This window comes from Mastigoproctus giganteus, chromosome 6, assembly GCF_048544385.1.
Source record: "Mastigoproctus giganteus isolate SK-2022 chromosome 6, ASM4854438v1, whole genome shotgun sequence".
Classification (NCBI taxonomy): domain Eukaryota; kingdom Metazoa; phylum Arthropoda; class Arachnida; order Uropygi; family Thelyphonidae; genus Mastigoproctus; species Mastigoproctus giganteus.
In genome coordinates, this window is record NC_143580.1 from 177,175,977 (window position 1) to 177,195,692 (window position 19,716).

A 19,716-nucleotide genomic window follows, 5' to 3' on the forward strand; every position below is an offset into this window, starting at 1 on the left:
AAATGAGATCCTTATCGTCTCATATTATGCTTTGTAATTTGGGAAAGCTTTTTGAGATGCTTTTAGCTCTACGGTTAATGCACATTTTGACATTCAGTAATATGACCAATGAGTTATAGTATGGTTTCAAGAAAGGATCTTCAGCTGAGGATACCACTGAAGCCTTTGCAAAACATTGTCAGGAATTCACAAAGAAATGTGAGGGTGCTTTTGACTCACTTTGGTGGAAGAGCATCCTCAGGTCACTTCGTCTAGTGAATTTTAATATATTGATTTATCAAACACTAAGATCGTATTTCAGGGATAGATAGATTAAAGTTGTCACACCATCTAGTTTTCAACAAGTTTGTTTCCAGATGATGCCCACAGGGTTCAGTTCTTGGATCTCTCCTCTGGAACTTGGTTCTTGATCAATGGTTAACAAGGAATACTACATATTGTTTCAAGTTGGCCTATGCTGATGATCTAGTGATATGTTGCAGGGAGTCCAGGCTTATCTTGGTGATAAGGATAAAGTACTGGATGATTTTCAGGGTTGGGCCAAAGACAGTAAATTAAAGATATCTAAGACCAAGACCAAGCTTATGATTTTTAATCATCACCTGGATTACAATCGGCCTCCTACAATCGAAATCAATAATAACCAGATTCCATATGCAGCACAACATAAATATCTAGCTGTAACTGTTGATAACAGATTTTCATTTTTAACTGATGTGAAAACTCTAGATGATAAAATTAAGAACTTTACATTTAATGTTATTCGTCTTACTAGAGCTGAATGGGGTCTATGGCCTAAAACACTGTATTATAAAGCTATTTTTCTGCCCATCGTATCTTATGCTGCAGGAGTTTGCTTCACCAGAGTGACACATGTTAAGATCAAGGCCAAACTGCTTTTCCTTCAGAGCTATGATATTGGCTACCTATAGGTGTTGCTGAACCACTTCTACTAGCACTTCAAGTTATATCAGGCCAGAACCTGTGGGGAGAGCTACCGCCTGCCCAGCGCCGCCATCACGTCGCAGACTAGGCACCTTGTGTGCGGGACGAAAAATTTTTTCTTTATCTGTTGCTGAGACCTGAAAAATAAAATCCCTTGCTGTTCATTATATTGCTCTTCTTTGGAATTAAAATGGATATTTTCCCCTTGAAAAAGCTATATAGAATATACATTTCTATCGTCAACAGTTTGTTTTTACACATATCTCTATTCTTAAAGTTTTTTCGTGATCAAAGTTCCACCTGTTCTTGAAAAGCTGAAAAATTAAACCTGTATGTGCTTGAAGCGTTATCTAGTTTATCTGTAATGATTGCTATTTTCTCAAATTTCTGTATATGTTGATGTGTAAAATCTATTCCACAAGTAAAATTTAAGATTAAACAGTTGTTTAAAGGTTATTACCTGTTCTTGAAAAGCTTAAAATTAAACCTGTGCGTTTGTTTTGGAGTATTATCAAGTTTTTATTTGCAATGACTTTGTTTTTTTCTCAAACCTCTGTATATATTTAATGTGTAAAATCTATACGAAGTAAAATTTAAAATTAAGCAGTTGTTAAAAAAGTTATTACCTGTTCTTGAAAAGCTGAAAAATTAAGTCTATTCCAAGTTCATTTAGCACTTAACTGATGGGGAAATACATTCTGTATGTGCATAACAGTTGGGTTACATATGTGCATAACAGTTGGGGAACACAAGAACAGTAGACCTTGGCCAAACTCCATGTGCCAGGGCTGGTAACCAGATGGTTGCATTTTCTGCAGCCTTCTGAGTTAAGTTGCAAATTACTTGTTGAAAACACACACAGCAGAATTCCCAGTTTGGCTGGATCTGATAATGTATAATAACAAAAAAAAAAAAAAAAAAAAAGGGTCCTAGATGGACTAAATCCCCCACTCATAGCTAGTAATGCATGTCTTATGGGTGCCAGTGATCCCTAACTAAAGTGAAAATATCATCCTCATTCATTTTACTTTTGCCACTCACAGCCTTAAACACCGTAATCAAGTCACCTCTAAGGTACCTATTTCCAAGCTGAAATAGGCACCTTACCAACTCAAATATTTGAAGTCTTCCCTCATATGGATGACCTTTAGACAATCTCACCAGGATGCTAGTACTAAGAGAAAACATTGTTGAACAGGTGTAAAATTTGACTGAAATGCAAGTAATTGTGCTCCACTAAACCAGGAACCTGCAGTAAACATAATAATAGGAATGATCAGACTTTTAATTAAATTAGATGAAGGGCTCCAATCTTGCTGTATAATGCATAAAATGAAAATTTCTTTGCCTTGAAGGTGAGATATTGGATATGATCAACAAAGAAAATTGGTCATGATGATGCCCAAGTGCTTGTTGGTTTGGAGAAGAGGGAGATTTCTATCAGTTTAACAATGGGTGGCATATTATAATCCAGTCTGTTTAAAAACCATGATTTTTGATTTAGTAGACAAGATAGTTTATCGATGGCTATCCAGGAAAGATGTTTTGTAATAATGCCATTAGCATAACTTTCCCAATCACATATTGAGTTACTGTTGCTAACTATTGAAAAACATCTGAAAAATCAAAAGACAACTGCTGGACATGTAAAATTGGTTTAACCAAACATTTATCAATAGATTCTATTTCATAGCTATCCGTAGAATCCATTCTTGGTCTCCTAGGTGCAGCTATGAAAAATCTTCCCGTGAATAGTGTGTCATCCAGAAGTAACAGCAATGGATCAATCAAAAAAATAATTTCTGGCGAAATGACAAAGTTGAATATAACAAGCACATATTTGAAGGTAGACTCAATTAACTGGTGCAGCACTGAATAAAAGCATTGTCACATCCCAAACCAGGATTGAAGCCACATTGCAAGGATAAAGAACCTGCTTCAAGTTTAATTGATGGACACTGCTCTTCGTGCACTAATGTTATTAGTGGAGTCCCCCAGGGTTCAGTGTTGTTTTCTGTATTTATTAATGATATATCAAGCTTAATGTCCAAGTTTGCACACGATATAGAAGTTGGCAGGGTTGTTGTTGTTATGAAATTTAATGACATATAAGCTGCTAGGGCTATAATGTGTCTTTCTAATGGTTAATAAGAAATACTAACTTTCTTGTAATACTTGTTATATTTTATGGTATATTCCTATGTTATTTAGGAAGGCAAACAGTTCTGTTTTATTATGGTCATCTGCAAGAATTTGCAATAATGTTAGTGAAGACTGTGCATTAGCACATGATTTAAAGCTGTTTGAGCCAATACTGAGGTGAGGACAGTCCACAAATAAATGACGAATAGTCAGCTGTACATGACATGATGTGCATAGAGGAGCTCTGTCATTCATTAAGAGGTGTGCGAGTCAGGTATGCCCAATTCTTAGCCGTCCCAGAATTACTTCTTCTCGTCTGCTTTTCCGAAAGCTGGAGAGAGAGACAGCTTTGAATCTGGTTTTATTTGGTTGTTGTTTTGTTCCCTGGATAAACTCTCCAGATTGTTGACCAACTATTGTAACATGTTTTACAGATGATTGGTTTGAAATCGGTATATGGAACTTGAAAAGTCTTTAAAATAGAGGTATCTGGTTGTTTAGCTGCAAGATCTGCTTTTTTAGCACGGTTGTTAATGAAACTAATGACAGTATGGTGCTGCAACAGGATCTAGAAAAGTTGAGCAGATCGGCTGAGAGATGGCAACTGATGATAACATTGACAAATGTAAAGTACTGCATATGGGAAGCAGTAACCCCAGAGTAAAGTATCAACTATGTGGTACTACACTGACAGCAGTAGAGAATGAAAAGGACCTGGGGGGTAATTGGGCAGGCAGATATGAAGTTTTCTGAGCAGTGCAGACGGTCTGCAAGAACAGCTCATGGTCTCTTGTCAATGACATACAGGACTTTTTCGAGCAGGAATGAGGAGATTATCCCCTTGTATAAAGCAATGGTCAGGCCACACCTTGAGTACTGTCTATCAGTTTAACAATGGGTGGCATATTATAATATGCCACCCATGTATACAGGTCTGGAGGCCTCATTTTAGGAAGGATATAGAGCTGCAGGAGCGAGTGCAGAGAAGGGCAACAAGATTAGTGAATGGAACAAAGGGTTGCTCTTACAAAGAAAGGCTTAAGTTTTGCAAATTATAGTGTCTGGAGACTAGGCACCTGCAAGGTGAACTGATTGAGGTGTATAAAGCCTTGAATGGTTTGAGCATGCTCAATGCTGAAGAGATTCTCCCTCTTGCTCAGAATAATCGCCTGAAGGTATAAATTCAAATTGAGGAAAGACAGTTGTAGGATAGATGTAGTAGTAGTAGTAGTAGTGGCACTTGATGCAAGAAAGCAAGTGTAGGAGCTTATGCAGCATCAGCCAAAAAAAAAAAAAAAAAAAATCACACCATTCCCTCCAATTGCCTGTCCAGTTCCTCCTTAAATTTATTTAACCTATCAACTTCCACAACGACAGATGGAAGTTTGTTCCAGCAATTAACCACCCGCTGGCTAAAGGCAAATTTCCGCACATCTATTCTACATCTATCCTTTCTTAATTTGAACTTATGTCCCCGTAGGTTCGTATTCTGAACAAGTGGGAGTTTGCCTTTAGCCAGCGTGTGGTTGATTGCTGGAACAAACTTCCATCTGTTGTTGAAGTTGATAGCTTAAAAAGATTCAAGGCAGAACTAGACAAACATTTGGAGCAAGTGGATGGATGAAATTAGATTATTTTTATTTTTTATTTATTTTTTTTTTTGACTGATGCTATGTAAGCTTGCTTTCTTGCATCATGTGCCTTTACTAATGCTAAAAATAGTTGAGATTTGTAATTCTAACTACCATTAATCTTATATTTTGCCAAAACAAGAGTGCAGCAAAATCAGCCTGGAAGATTTTGGATCTCAGGGTTAGCATTAGTAGAGGCATATGATGCAAGAAAGCAAGCTTATATGGCATCAGCCAAAAAAAAAAAAAAAAACCCTTCCCATTTCACACATCCATTCACTCCAAATGCTTGTCTATTTGTGCCTTTAATTTAAGGTTTTTGACCTGCACTATGACACATGGTAGTTTGTTCCAACTATCAACCACTCGTTGGCTAAAGGTAAATTTCTGCACATCTATTCTACAATTGTCTTTCCTCAATTTGAATTTATGTCCTGTCAGGTGAGTAATCTGAGCAAGAGGTAGAATCCCATCACGATTCAGCTTGCTCAAACCATTCAAGGCCTTATACTCCTCAATTACCTCACCTCCCAGGTGCTTAGTCTCCAGAAGATGCAATTTGCAGAACTTGTCTTTCTTGGTAAGAGCAATCTTTTGTTCTACTCACCAATCTTGTTGCCGTTCTCTGCACTTGTTCCAGCAGTACATCCTCCCTAAATGAGGCCTCCAGTATGCAGTACTCAAGGTGTGGCCTGACCACTGCCTTATACAATAGACCATTAACACACGCACGCACGCACGCGCACGCACGCACGCACACACACACACACACACACACACACACACACACACACACACACACACACACACACACACACACACACACACACACACACACACACACACACACACACACTTTAATGAAGACATTGTGGATTTCATATTCTACCTTAAACCTGATATTCAAAGAGGATTTGTTTTTGGTAGCAAATGACTTTCTCAGTGATTTCAGTGACCATTCTCTGGTTTTGGGAAAGCTTTATCGAGCAATTCAAGAGCATGGATAGACATTTTCTTGAAACATCTGATTTTAAAAGAATTCAATAAAATATGTCACAATCATTGTATAATGCACTTGAGACTTTAATCAGCAAGTCTGCTATTGTTAAAATATTTTTGCCAGAAATACTTCTATGATTTTCTCCAGAATGTCATGCAATATTTCGTGGATTTCCAAAATGCCACAATATCCTTGCCCTTTCGGTGCAAATTTTCGTTTCGTGAATAAGAACAATGAACTTGATCTGAAGAATACACAGAAATCACAGACGAGTTTCTCTTGGCAAAAAAATTGTCCCATGCAATGAGGCCGGTGTGAACAGATCCATTTGAATGACCAGTTCATATTGGACATTGGTGGGATCATAGAAAAAAAAATTGTTTCACCTGGACAAACTTTCACTTGACATTTATACAAATTAAATCTGCAGTCACTTTCAAAATCAAAGGTGACTGCAGATTTAATTTGTCTAGTTATTTAAATTTATTCTAACTATCCGCTTCCATCTGGTGGTTTCAAATTGCTGGTTGAAAGCAAATTTCCTGACATCACACTTGTTTAGATGGAAATAAATATATTTAGAGTATAAAATATTTAAGAGAAAAGCCCTCATACTATGAGGTAGAAAGACTAAGATATAGTTTAGTGCAAAAGCATCATTTTAACATAGTCATTATTAATTTTTAATTAATTAAATTGGCATCATTTTGGTTATATCTCATAGTGTGAAAGCCTTCACAATGAGTTGACATGGTATTGTACTACCTCGAATAAGTAACGCTTCACCCAGTGGAGAAGACTATTGTTACTTATTCTCAGCAGATACCACCACCCAGATGGCACCGTTTCAAAGCGTGTTGGCTTCTCTTTGTGGTGGGTGGGCAGGTACCCTGGTGTTGCAATAGTGACAACCCAGTTATGAAGTATAACTTCACAATATGAGAGATGCCTGATGGTGTGCAGTGATATAGACTATAAAATATTTTAGGGCAAAGGCCTCATGCTATGAGGTAGAAAGACTACTATATTATTGCAAAAGCATCATTTTAACATAGCCATCTACCAAAGTAGTTAAAATTAATTAATTAAATTGGCATAGTTTTGGTTATATCTCATTGTGAATGCCTTCACAACAAGTTGCCATGGTATTGTACTACCTTGAATAAGTAACAGTTCACTAGCGTTAACCAAAACGATGCCAATTTAATTAATTTAACTACTTTGGTAGATGGCTACGTTAAAATGATGCTTTTGCACTAAATTATATATATTTAGAGTTTAACCCTAAATCTTAATTTTACTTTTATAACTAGGGTTCAGATTTTTATGACCTTAAAAATGTCAAAACATGATGAAAATATGTCATTAAATTTAACCAAACGTGACGAAATAATTTACCTTTACATACCGTATAAATGATAATATTTACTTTATTTATTCTTTTAAAATTGTACGACTTGTTATACAAATTTCTAACAAGTAATATAATGAAAATATCACAATTTGCAAGTTTTTTTTTTTTAATATGAACATTAAAATAAAATTTTTTAAACATACAAAAACCAAAATGTATAGGCTAAGGTACTAGGCTACTAACATTTAAGTTGCTAAGCACTTTCCATAACATTGCGATACCTGTATCCACTTTAAATGTTTTGGAGTTAATCTCCTTCTATCATCTGCTAATATTCGCTTGTAAGCAGAGGACCTCTCAAACATCACAAGATGTGATCGGGGCAAAATTAAACACCTTAATGACATCAGGAGCTAGAGGAAGTCCCTCAATGGCCCTACCCTCTAAAACTTGGAAAATTTTGCATATGGTGGGATAAGCTGGGTTTCGAGCGAAAACTGCATCTAGTTTATTAACAATTTTCTCTCCAATTTCCCCAGGAACTTGTTTCATCTTGTCCTCTGGTTTTCGAATGATGTCTACAGCCTTAATTAGAGGCATATTTTTCGCCTCCAGTTTAGTAATCGAGGAAGACAAATTACTGTCAATGTAAACAACATTGTGGGATACCTTCTTAGCAAAAATTTCCTGTGCTTCAGATATGGATTTAGCTTTCTCAGTTACCAAGTTGTCAATTACCTGTAAATAAAAATAAAATTATTCATGGCTTTAAATATCACGTGTTTAAGTTTTATTTAAAACGGTAACTTCCTTGGTTGTTGTAAAATGTTGGCCGTAATATGACACAGCGTCAAGCCAGGTCCCCCATCTTGTTATTATAACATGTTATTATTTGCGGAAAGGTCAGAATATTTGGTTTTTAGGAGCATTAGCAACTAAGGCCATATTGCTCCGGGGATATGCGGTGGTCTTTTCCTGACCTTTCCGCATTCTCTGTATTTGGTGGGCATGGGCTCGAACCCCGGTCTAATCAAGAAGCATGTGCTACACTGCTGCTGCTCCTGCCCACCTGGCTACGGAGGCGCCCCCCATCTTGTGATTACTGGATCAGGTGGAATAGGCAGATCAGGGTGTATTTCTTTTAAGAGCTGTACTCTTGAGGGCACCTTAAGGAAGACCTTTGTAGTCAGTGATATCAGCTTGTCAACATCTTTAAATTGCGAATGCACTTGTTCTGCTACACAGTGGAGACCATGGGCAAAACAAATAAGATGTATCATGCTCGGAAAAAATATCTACAATGCTTTCCCGGCTTTGAGCATGTAGGCTGCTGAATCTGTTAATAAAAGAAGTTAGTTATTTGGTTTTTAGGAGCATTAGCAACTAAGGCCATATTGCTCCGGGGATATGCAATGGTCATTCCCTGACCTTTCCACATCTTCCGTATTTGGTGGATCATGGGCTCGAACCCTGGTCTAATCAGGAAGCGTGTGCTACACACTACTGCTGCTGCTGCCCACCTGGCTACGGAGGCACCAATGAAAGAAGAAAATTATTAGCTTTTACACCTGAAACAAACGAAGTAATTGTATATTAATTTATCATTTTATAAATTATACATTTATAATTTTAAATAATTAATAAATAAAAATACAAAAATATTATTTTTTTAGTTTAATTCTAAAGAATTAAACTAAAAAAATAAAATCCGCGAAGATTCCCATTCCAATGTAGCAGTGATCAGTCGATCACAGAGATATGGTACTCATTGAGAGAATCGTTAAGAAATCTAGCAAAAGTTGCATAATTAGTTTTATCCAGACTCTTTGATGCAAGCAGATAAGATTTAGATGGTCCATCTGAATCAAGCTTTCTGACAATAAAATTAGCTATATATCTGTCTTCGCAATCTATGGTTTCATCAACTGAACCCCACACACAGCTGCTTCCACTATCTTCGCGAATATTGTTTAGACACTGCAAGTAAGTAAATAAACTAATTAAAATATTGCCTACACAGCATTCAGTCTTTGGTCATATAATTAATAATTTAATAAAATCAATGAAAGCATACCGATTTATTGCAATCCTCAAGGTAATTTTTCCATAACGTTGATTGGTCAGGAATTTTTCGGGAGCAGTATTTTTCCAAGAAGCTTTTGAAGACTGAATTGTTCACTTTGTTCCAAGGAATGTTTGCAGCAACCATTGCTTGGCATAAATCAGCAAAGAATGGATCTGATGTTTTTTGGTTTTCTGCAGTAAGCAGCTGCTATATAGTATGCACCCCTGAAACTTTCCTTACATTTGCTTCATGCAAAACAGTAATGTTATGCTGTTGTAATTGGGATACTTTCAAGCACGGAACCTTAAAAAAGTATTTATATATTTATTTAAGATTTATAAAAATTATTATTTTCCTATTTATATGAAAAATTGTATGAAAAAACTAATATGCATGAGCATTAAATTTGGAATGTTCACATATCGAAGAATCCAAAAATAAATTATGATAGATCTATTACCAGGTAATTAATTAATTTACGTACCTCTTTATTGCACTTGTTGCAATATATTATTTTTCCATCCGTTTGGTATGTCTTTAGACTCTTCTTTAACCACAGAAGAAATCCATTTTCTAAAAAGCTCAATTTTGGCTTCATTTTACTAACAGCCGAAGTTTCTACTTTATAAAATAAATTGAACAAATAATTCGTTGAACTCAGTATAAGGCGAAACTACTGTAAAGTTTTAAATTATAGCTAAAATTACGCTGTGTCGTTGTGAGTGACTAACCAGCCAATCAAAATAACTTTGGGATTTTAGCCAGTTGTGCCCAGCCACACTGGAATGTGAAATGATTAAATGTAAATTCCCATGGTTTTTTAGAAATATATTTTAAATCAATTTGATAAATAATTTGTAATATTAAACATAAATTGAAAACAAAAAAAATAATAAATAATAACAGGTAAGCCATCTCATTTTCAGTTTCGTAGTCACTGAAGAAGTGGAGAAAACATTTGTGAAATACGATTCTTAAACTATTAGTAATAAACAGTTGAATAATCTAAGTACTTTCATTTCAAATAATTTGGCCAAAGTCAGTTATTGATTTATTAAGTTAAAGAAGATGAAAAAAAACTGATCCGGTGCGTGTGTGGGAAAACCTAACCAAATTTTGTTCGATTATCCACAACTTGTTTAGCTCCTTAGCTTTTATGAAACGGGAAGAAAATGATATTCTATTCTAATTATCAAACAAACTAAAATAGCTAACAGTCTTACATGTGTGCAGTGGAGTGCAACAAAAAATATAATTTAAGGATCTTAATTCTACTTTTAGCTGCAATTAAAGTTGAGGTATAAAAATCTACTCATTAAGAGGCCTGTAGAAAATGCAGTGCTTGTGATTTTTGTCTGCTTTCTGAGTTATTGCATGAGACTGCAAAATACACTCCGGCTCTAAATATTATACATATATGGTTTTATTATAATTTTCATTGCACAATTTATGATGTTAACTGCTATCCTTCTTAGCTGATGCTAGGTGGATAAGCAAGACTCAGGTTTGGCAGCAGGTACAGTAAACTTTGTGTTATACAACATGTTTATTTTAGCAAAGCATAAGTTGGGTAGTACAGAAAAGAAAACATACATCAAACAATTTTCAAAAGTATTCAAGATTAAGAAAATAAGATGTTCTCTTCATTATTTATGTTTAATTTATTATAATAATGTGATGTTACTGAAAATTTCATTCAGCAAAATTAACAATGTGTATATATGTATATATATTAAAACATTAGGACCAGGGCTGTTTATTGCTTGGAATTAACTAATTAGAATTCTTTTCCACAACAGGCAAAAAAGTACCAATTTTATGGATAAAAATTCAAATTTTCATATTATTATTTTTGTAAATGTTATGTAGCCTCATTAAAAGTAAGACAAATATTTGGTTAAAATAGTAAATAACATACATTTGTTTTTACAAGGAATTATGATATGCAGCGTGGTCCTTTTTGATATGGTTCTATGTTAAAACTGTATTTGAAAACTAGTTAATTCTACACAATCTTTACTTTGATTTTTCAAAAGCTTTCATTTACTGAAAGCTGATTTAATAAATATCAAGACAATTTGTGGCAAACAAAGATTATTTTTCACAAGAAAAGAAACATTTTTTATGTTTAATTCATTTGAAAGATTCACAGAGATTTTATGAAAATCATCTTCTTTATCATAGCAGTTAAGTAGGTTTTCTTTGTTTCCCCCCAAAATTACTAATTAGGAACTTTAGAATGTTATTGTGTAAAGAAATGTGCACATTTAAAAAGAAGACAAGCAAATACTTACAGCTCTTATTTTATCACTATAAATATAACAAAAAAAAAACTGAAACATCTTACATCTCAATAAACATTAGGTACGATTAGGATTTAGCATTAACATTATATTATTAAGATGAATGTAAAAGGATGATCCAAGAGTTTTACCACTGTGATATCACTCCATATTTAATAATTCATTACACACACAAACACTATGAGAAAATTAAGTAGTTCATGCTACTTCCAGTAACTCAAAATTAGTGTATTTCATATGATGTGTTTTTTGGCCATTTGTTGCCCTCATGACAACAATATTTAATCTATCTACCTTTAACCAGATAGATCTTTTACAGTCTAACAGTACAAAATATCAAAGATTATTTTCAAAATATTTACATATAAGATATCCAAAATATTGACACTATAAATAAGTGGAATTTTGCACAAGCTTGTCATGTTTGTCATTTACTTTATTTTTTTTTAACAAATTATACCAATGGAACTAACTTCTACTACAGCACTAACATTTCTTCATTTGGACATTTCTTCTGATGATGGTGGGAGATATCAGTATGAAAATTAATCTAGGTTGATATAACTTTCATTCCTTGTAAATGAACACTTGTGAAAACTACTAACTCATGCACTTAATGTACTCTTTCAAATTAGGATGGGAGGAACCCATCTTGACTGATTCTGACAAAATGCAATAATTTTACAAAAGTAGGTGTTAAACAAAAAAATTAAAATTCTTCTGATGGGCCTGTGACACCTGGTGATTTTGTAAGAAGTGCGATGATCATGCTGGAAAGAAAGAAAGAAAGAAAAAAGACAAAGTAATTATTTAGTATAATATGAATGAATTATAAAGTATATGAAATATCTGAATGAATTAAAATAATTTACATGTTAAACTTTAATCAGCCAAAGAAACTATATCAGCAATAAAGATAATTTTATAATTCCCTACAGGTATAAACAGATACAGCTACTCCCCGTCTTACGTAAGAGTTGCGTTCTGCAGAACTTTATGCAAGTTGAATTTTGCACAAGTCGGAATTTCCTTAAATGCTTATGCAGCACCCGCAACTATGCACGCTGAATTTGATTGAAGCAAAAAAGAAATGTTCGCTGAACATGTAAATAGAATTATTTATTCAATTTTTTTTTTTTTTTTATCTCACATATAGGAAAAAAGATTAAGACAAGTGCCAATACAAACACCTTATTTAGAAAGGGTTGGCCAATTTAGAAGGAGCCAGCGGCTCAATCTTATGAATGAACATATTAATAGATAACTGGAGGGCAGCTTTTTTCTCTTCTTCGTAGATTTCTTTGTAGCAAGCAAGCTTATCTTCACCGCTCTGTTAATTTTTAAGAAACGTTTGCTGTCAGGATCCATCTTTTCGAACCTCGCCATTGCCAATGCAATTTCACGAAATTCCACTGCCATCTCTATGGTGATGAAGTGTTGGTTCATCTTGAATCCTGTCAGCATTTTCTTCTCTCACTATCGCTTCTTGCAAGTCAATAAGTTCATTAGATAATTCCTTCTCTTCTTCTTCTATTAACTCCTCCACGTCGTTGGTATCAACCCCCAACTGAAGTAACTCTGCAAGCTTTACAATCTTATCTGTAACCGCTTCATATGATTCTCTTTTTTCGGATCCTTCAAAGCATTTTATGTGCTATGGGCATATTTTCTTCCATACACCATTTAAACAACTTTTAGTAATTTCTGCACAGGCTTTATTAATGTTTAAGAGTGGGTGACTAGGATCATATGAGTGTGCAGGGATGGGAGCATTGTATGGAGCATATTAAGCATTTCATTTAAAACAGATTAATTACAACAATATAAACACAATGAATGCTGTAAGTACTTTTTATTAAGGCACTTGTCTTATGGTGTTATGCCATCTAGTATTTTTGTCATCCTAGTCGGGTCCTCCATTTATTTCCTATGGGAGGCAAAATACGTTTCCATGATTTTTTTTAAGTTTGCACCAGCTGGAAAAAATTTATGTAAAGTTGAATTTATGTAAAGTTGAATTTATGTTAAGTTGCGAAGTGGCTGTATACTAAAAGAATTCACACATTCCTACAAATGCAACAGCGTGAATGAAGTAGAAATGTATGCAAAGCAGGAAGAGGTTTAAATGTGACAGACAATGGCAGATATCACAAACAAAATGATTCATAGCAAGGTGCTCATGGTGTTTCAAAGAGGCTTAATTGTTGGATGCCATATCAAGTATTTGTGACTGCATATGCAGTGACACCACTGAACCTTGTAAAGTCAACTGCAGCTGATGTAAAGGAACGTGGCAAATTAGGGTGAGGTAGGCATATGGAAACTGTTAGGCAGCCCTAAAAACTGTCAGGTTTGCTCAGAGCCCAAACCTATATCTGATTGCTTTTGGGATGAATTTAAATGTAGGATCAGAGTGTGACCAATATCCCTCTACTACAGCCAAACCAGTGATTTCACTTATGAGGAACTGGTGGAAAAGTTTTTCACAATGGAATGATGCTGTCAATGGGCTAAAGGTGTGCCTACAACTTAAGCTGATATTTTTCACACATGATGATGATGATGTGCAGATATTTTTGGTAGGGTATTAGTATCATTAGTAGCAAATGATGCAAGGAGGAAAGCCTATACAACATCACTCAAAAATAAATAAATAAATAAAAATTAAAATAAAATAAGGGGGGGGGGGAAGAAAAACACTTTTACATTAACTTATTATCCTCTCTCTAATAATTTCTCTAGTTCCACATTAAATATATTCATACTATACATTTACACAACAGCTTCCTTGAATGCTTCCCATTTAGAATTTGCTGTTGGTAACATCATCAGTTGGTCCCACTGTACAGAATTTAAAAACCGTCTGAAACCACTGTAGTCACCTCTACGAAAGCAAAAATTCCTTCCCTTTACCCCTCATGGTAGTTATGTTTTTAAGTAAATCCTACATAAGCACACTGTGATCACTACCACCTAGTGGTTCCTTTATCTGCAAATTCTTAATTTGTGAATAATCACTGTTGATAACCAGATTAAGAGTATTACTCTGTCTGGTTGCTGCAGAAAACAATCATCCAATAAATCCACCAAAGCCTTGCTGGTGTGCACATGACCAACCCACAAGTTCCAGTCAATATACAGGGTGTTTGTTCTCCTCATTAATCCCATTCTTCTCTTTACCTATTCCAACAGCCTGCATTCTTCCTAAAATGAGGCTGTCAGACATTAGCATCAAGTTGTAGAATAATTCCAGTATATTACTGATAAAACACAATTAACTGTTCCATCAGCCCATATTCAATGCTCAGAGAACTTTGCATCCAACTGAACAATTACTCCCAGGTTGGTCTGTTCTTCACTTCCTTGAGTGTGGTACCATACTTTTTGCTTTCCTTTTTAAGAAATTAGCAGTAATCTCCCATCATGCCAGTGATCTTGGTAAGTATTTTTCCATTGCAGGTATGTTTTGAAGGGAAAAATTGAGATGGGAATGAAGAAAATGAGTTTTAAAAGACATTAAAGCAGCCCATATCTTTTATAAAATTCCAGTAAGGTGACACTAGAGATTCATAATTATCTTCTTTCCTTCTACCAAAAAATCCATGCACAACTGCTTTAAATCATCACCAAACTACTAGTTCAGTATTATGTAGCTCTGTTTCAAATCAAGTCAATCAAGTCTATTCAAATTAAGTCAAGCTTACAGGTCTAATTATTCACTTCACCTTTTTTCATAAAAATCCCAAACGAGAGGTATTAGAACCTATAGTACTTAGTACCATTCATGGGTTGAAGGTTGAGAAAATGAAAGAAGATACTTGTTGACATTAGACTTGAATTTCTGTAGATAGTAATTTTCAGAAAATACTTATGAAGGAAGGTTGTTCCAAAAAATAGAAGTTGAAGGAATAAATGAAGAAAAGTTGGTTCTGTGAGTTTGAAGTTGGACAGTAAAAGGATATTAATTGGTTGCAGCACATGTTTTGACTGCTTTGGAAGGGAGAGTGGTAGTCATAGAAGCCAATTCAGAAGAAGAGTGCTCATGGAAGTATCTAAATAGAAAAGGCATGCAACAAAACAGAATATCTTGAAACAGAAAGTGGAGAGACTGTTAGAGATAAGTCATTAATTAACTTAACCTGCCCTCTTTTGAATGGAATCTAGAAACCTGAAAGAGGTTTTGGGACACCACCCCGGACATGGGAACAATATTCCATGTTAGGGAGGTTTTGCGATTTGTACAGAGTGAACAGCTGTTTGAAAAAAAAGTAACACTAAGAGTGAAAGAGAAAACCCAGTTTTTTAGATGGAGAGGAAGCAATATTTGTAATGTGCTTATGCCAAGAGAGGTTAGAAGTCAGGGTCATTCCCAATAGTGATATATGATCTTGCCTAGAAATCTGAGTGTCATTGAATATAAGCATAGGAGCAGAAGAATCCTTTTGGCGAGATATAAGACGGGAATTGAGTTTTAGGACTGAAATCGAATAAGTTATCTTTGCCCCAATGGAGGTCACTATTTCAGGAATTGGTAGTGGATATTCAAGAAGTTGAAGCTGTTTGTGCAGTGCAAGGTTTTTCAAACTGGAAGATGGAATGCAAGTGTTATCATCAGAAAAACTATGGATAGGATTTCTGGTCAATGGAATAAAGTCATTAATATACAGGAAGAAAAGAGTGGGAGAATGAACTGAACCTTGGGGAACATCAGCATTAGTGGAGAAGGTTAGAAGACAGAGAGCCATCTACAATTACCTGCAGTGAGCGGTCAGAGAAAAAACTGACATAGAAAACTTACTATAAGTAAAATTACATATTAGTAATTATTATTTTTCTAGATTTAAACTTTTACTTACATTCCAGATAAATTTTTAAATGCAACATTAAATTGTACAAGGTCTTACTAGCATTTTGGGTATGCTTTGTAACTAAAGAGCAGCTAATACATTTTTTCCTCCCCATTTTGGTCAAATACACGTGAAAAATAATGCTGTATCAATACTGTTTTCAAGAATTGTTTAAATAAAAATACAAACAGTGAATGGCAGTGGAAAAGTAGCATGGTCTGTCCATATTTACGTAACACTGCATGAACAAAGCTTTACAACCACAAATAATTAGAAAAGCTTAAAATTTCAATGAGAATCAGGACATGACTTCATAAGTAGCAAAAACACATTAGAAATAAAATGATGCTTAATGCGTCCAAAAATGGTTTATCATACAGAATCCGTATGTTGTAATCCCTCTGTGTGTGTGTGTGGGGGGGGTGTAATCTTTCTAGCAGTAAAGTATAAAGAAGGAATAGAAAACTGAATTAAAACACAACATAATTTTGTAAATATGGATGAAAATACAGAGAATGATCATAAGTTACACAAACAATGAACAAATTCAATGGACCAATTTTCTAAAATGTCAATAAGACAGAGATTTGGTTATCTGTTAATTTTAAAAAAATACCAACTTAAGTGTGAGGGCAAGCAAGCATGAAAAAGAATACTCGTATTAAGGATTTGGTATGTGAAATGTAATCTTCCTTTCACTAATCCACTTTTGCACAGTTTTTAATACATGGATGGCAAACAATGTGGTACCCTAATTTGTCGTGGTAACCATTTCTAACACAAAAGTAAGTGCAATATTCTTTCTTATAAAAGTCAGTGATTCATTATTTGATTTTATGGTGCAAAATTTTCACAGATGTAAGATAAAGAATCAGGTATAAAACTAGCATTAGCATTAGTAGAGGCATTTGATGCAAGAAAGCAAGCTTATGCAGCATCAGCCAAAAAAAAAAAAAAAAAAAACCCACTTCCACTTCACCCCTCTGTTCGTTCAAAATACCTGTCCAGCTGAGCCTTAAACTTATTTAGGCTATCAACCTCCACCACAAGGGATGGAAGTCTGTTCCACCAACCAACCAACCACCCGCTGGCTAAAGACAAATTTCCGCACGTCTATCCTACATCTGTCTTTCCTCAATTTGAATTTATGCCCTCTCAGGTGATTTTTCTGAGCTAGAGGAAGAATCCCATCAGCATTGAGCATGCTTAAACCATTCAAGGCTTTATACACCTCTATCAGATCACCTCGCTGGTGCCTAGTCTATAGACACTGTAATTTGCAAAACTTAAGCCTTTCTTCGTAAGAGCACCCCTTTGTTCTATTCACTAATCTTGTTGCCCTTCTCTGTACTCGTTCCAGCAGCTCTACATCCTTCTTGAAATGAGGCCTCCAGACCTGTATACAGTACTCTAGGTGTGGCCTGACCATTGCCTTATACAATGGAATAATCACCTCCTTATCCCTGCTGGAAAAATTCCTGTATATCATTGACAATACTCCATGAGCTACTCTTGCAGCCCGTCTGTACTGCTCAGAGAACTTCATATCTGTCTGCACAACCACCCCCAAGTCCCTTTCATTCTCTACCACTGTCAGCGTAATACCACAGAGTTGATACGTTGCTCTGGGGTTGCTGTTTCCCATGTGTAGTACTTTACATTTGTCAATGTTAAACTTCATTTGCCACCTCTCAGCCCATCTGCTCAACTTTTCCAGATCCTGTTGCAGCAGCATAGTGTCAGTAGTGTCCTTGACAACCCTGCCAACCTTTGTATCGTCTGCAAACTTGGACATTAAGCTTGATATACCATCATCAATATCATTTATAAATACAGAAAACAATAATGGACCCAACACTGAGCCCTGAGGGACTCCACTAATCACATTAGTCCACAATGAGCAGTGTCCATTGATTACCACTCTCTGTCTTCTCCCCCTCAACCACCCCTTTATCCATAGCAGCAATTTGCCTCCAATGTCACACTGCTCCAATTTGTGTAGCAGTCTTCCATGTGGAACAGTATCAAAAGCCTTTCTAAGATCCAAGTATATAATATCAAAGTTATTCCCTGCATCCAGTTCTTTTGTGACTGCATCATAGTATCCCATCAAGTTGGTCAGGCAAGACTTCCCCTTAACAAAACCATGCTGTGTCTGAGCTATTACTGAAGTCTTGTCTAAATGATCCTGCAGTGCTTCTTTAACCAGTGCCTCCATTAATTTTCCTGGAACAGAAGTTAAGCTCACAGGTCTATAATTACTTGTGTCAGCCTTTGATCCTCCTTTGTGAATTGGGGTCACATTTGCACATTTCCAGTCTATGGGTACCACCCCTGAGTCCAAGGAAGCTCTCATAATTATGGCTAAGGGTTTGCTTACTTCCTTTGCTGCCTCCTTTAATATAACTGGATAGATCCCATCCACCCCGGGTGCCTTTCTTGTGTTTATCTTCAACAGTTTCTCCTCCACTTTACTCCCAGTTATTTCAAGATTCTGTAGCTTACTGCTAGAGTTGACTACACCTCTGGCATTCCCCTTGCTGAATACCTCCTCATGTGTGAATGTCGATGCAAAATATTCATTTAGTTTGTTAGCTACCTGAGCAGGATCATCAACAGTTGACCCATCAATATCAAGTGGACCAATCTGATTCATCCCCTTCCTTCTAGAGTTTACATAAGTAAAGAACTCTTTGCTGTTTTTCTTTGCATCCCTTGCCAAGGATTTCTCGTAATCTGCCTTCGCCTGCCTAACCTCCTTTGTAACTTGGTTGCATATAAACTTGTATCTATCATAGGCTTCTGTGTCATGTGTTAATTTGTAAGTATCCCATGCATTTTTCTTCTCTGCCATATGCCTCATTAGTTCATCTGACATCCATTTTGGCCTAAACCTTGAACAATATTTCTTAGTTGGTATGTAAAGCCTAGTAGCTTCCAAGATAAGTTCTTTGAATGCTTCCCATTTTGAATTTGCTGTTGGTAACATCATCAGTTGGTCCCACTGTATAGAATTTAAATACTGTCTCAGTCCATCGTAGTCGCCTTTACGGAAGCAATAACCGTTCCCTTTACCCCTAATGGTAGTTACCTCTTTGAGTAAATCCCACTTCAGCACACTGTGATCACTGCCACCTAGTGGTTCATTTATCTGCAGATTCTTAATGCATGAAGAATCACTGCTGATAATCAAATCAAGAGTATTACTCCCTCTAGTTGCCTCCCGAACATGCTGATGTAGAAAACAATCATCCAATAAATCCACAAAAGCCCTGCTAGTGTGTGAGTAACCAGCCCCCAAATTCCAGTCAATATTTGGGAAATTAAAATCTCCCATTATAAGACTCTCTGATTTACTGGCCCACTCTATTTCCCTGTACAGTTCCTTATTATACTCCTCAGAGTCATTAGGCCTATAGCACACTCCTA

General features: G+C 35.6%; 1 protein-coding gene across 1 annotated transcript in view; it reads right to left on the bottom strand.

Annotated features, from left to right (window-relative positions):
• Positions 1-11,950: 11,950 nt before the first annotated feature.
• The window catches only part of cnir (cornichon-like protein), a 248,024-nt gene continuing 240,258 nt past the window's right edge, over positions 11,951-19,716 (bottom strand). The window contains exon 5 of the mRNA XM_090375532.1: positions 11,951-12,210. Coding sequence (XP_090231658.1) covers positions 12,150-12,210 — 61 coding nt within the window. The 3' untranslated portion in view covers positions 11,951-12,149. The remainder of the gene's footprint in view (positions 12,211-19,716) is intronic.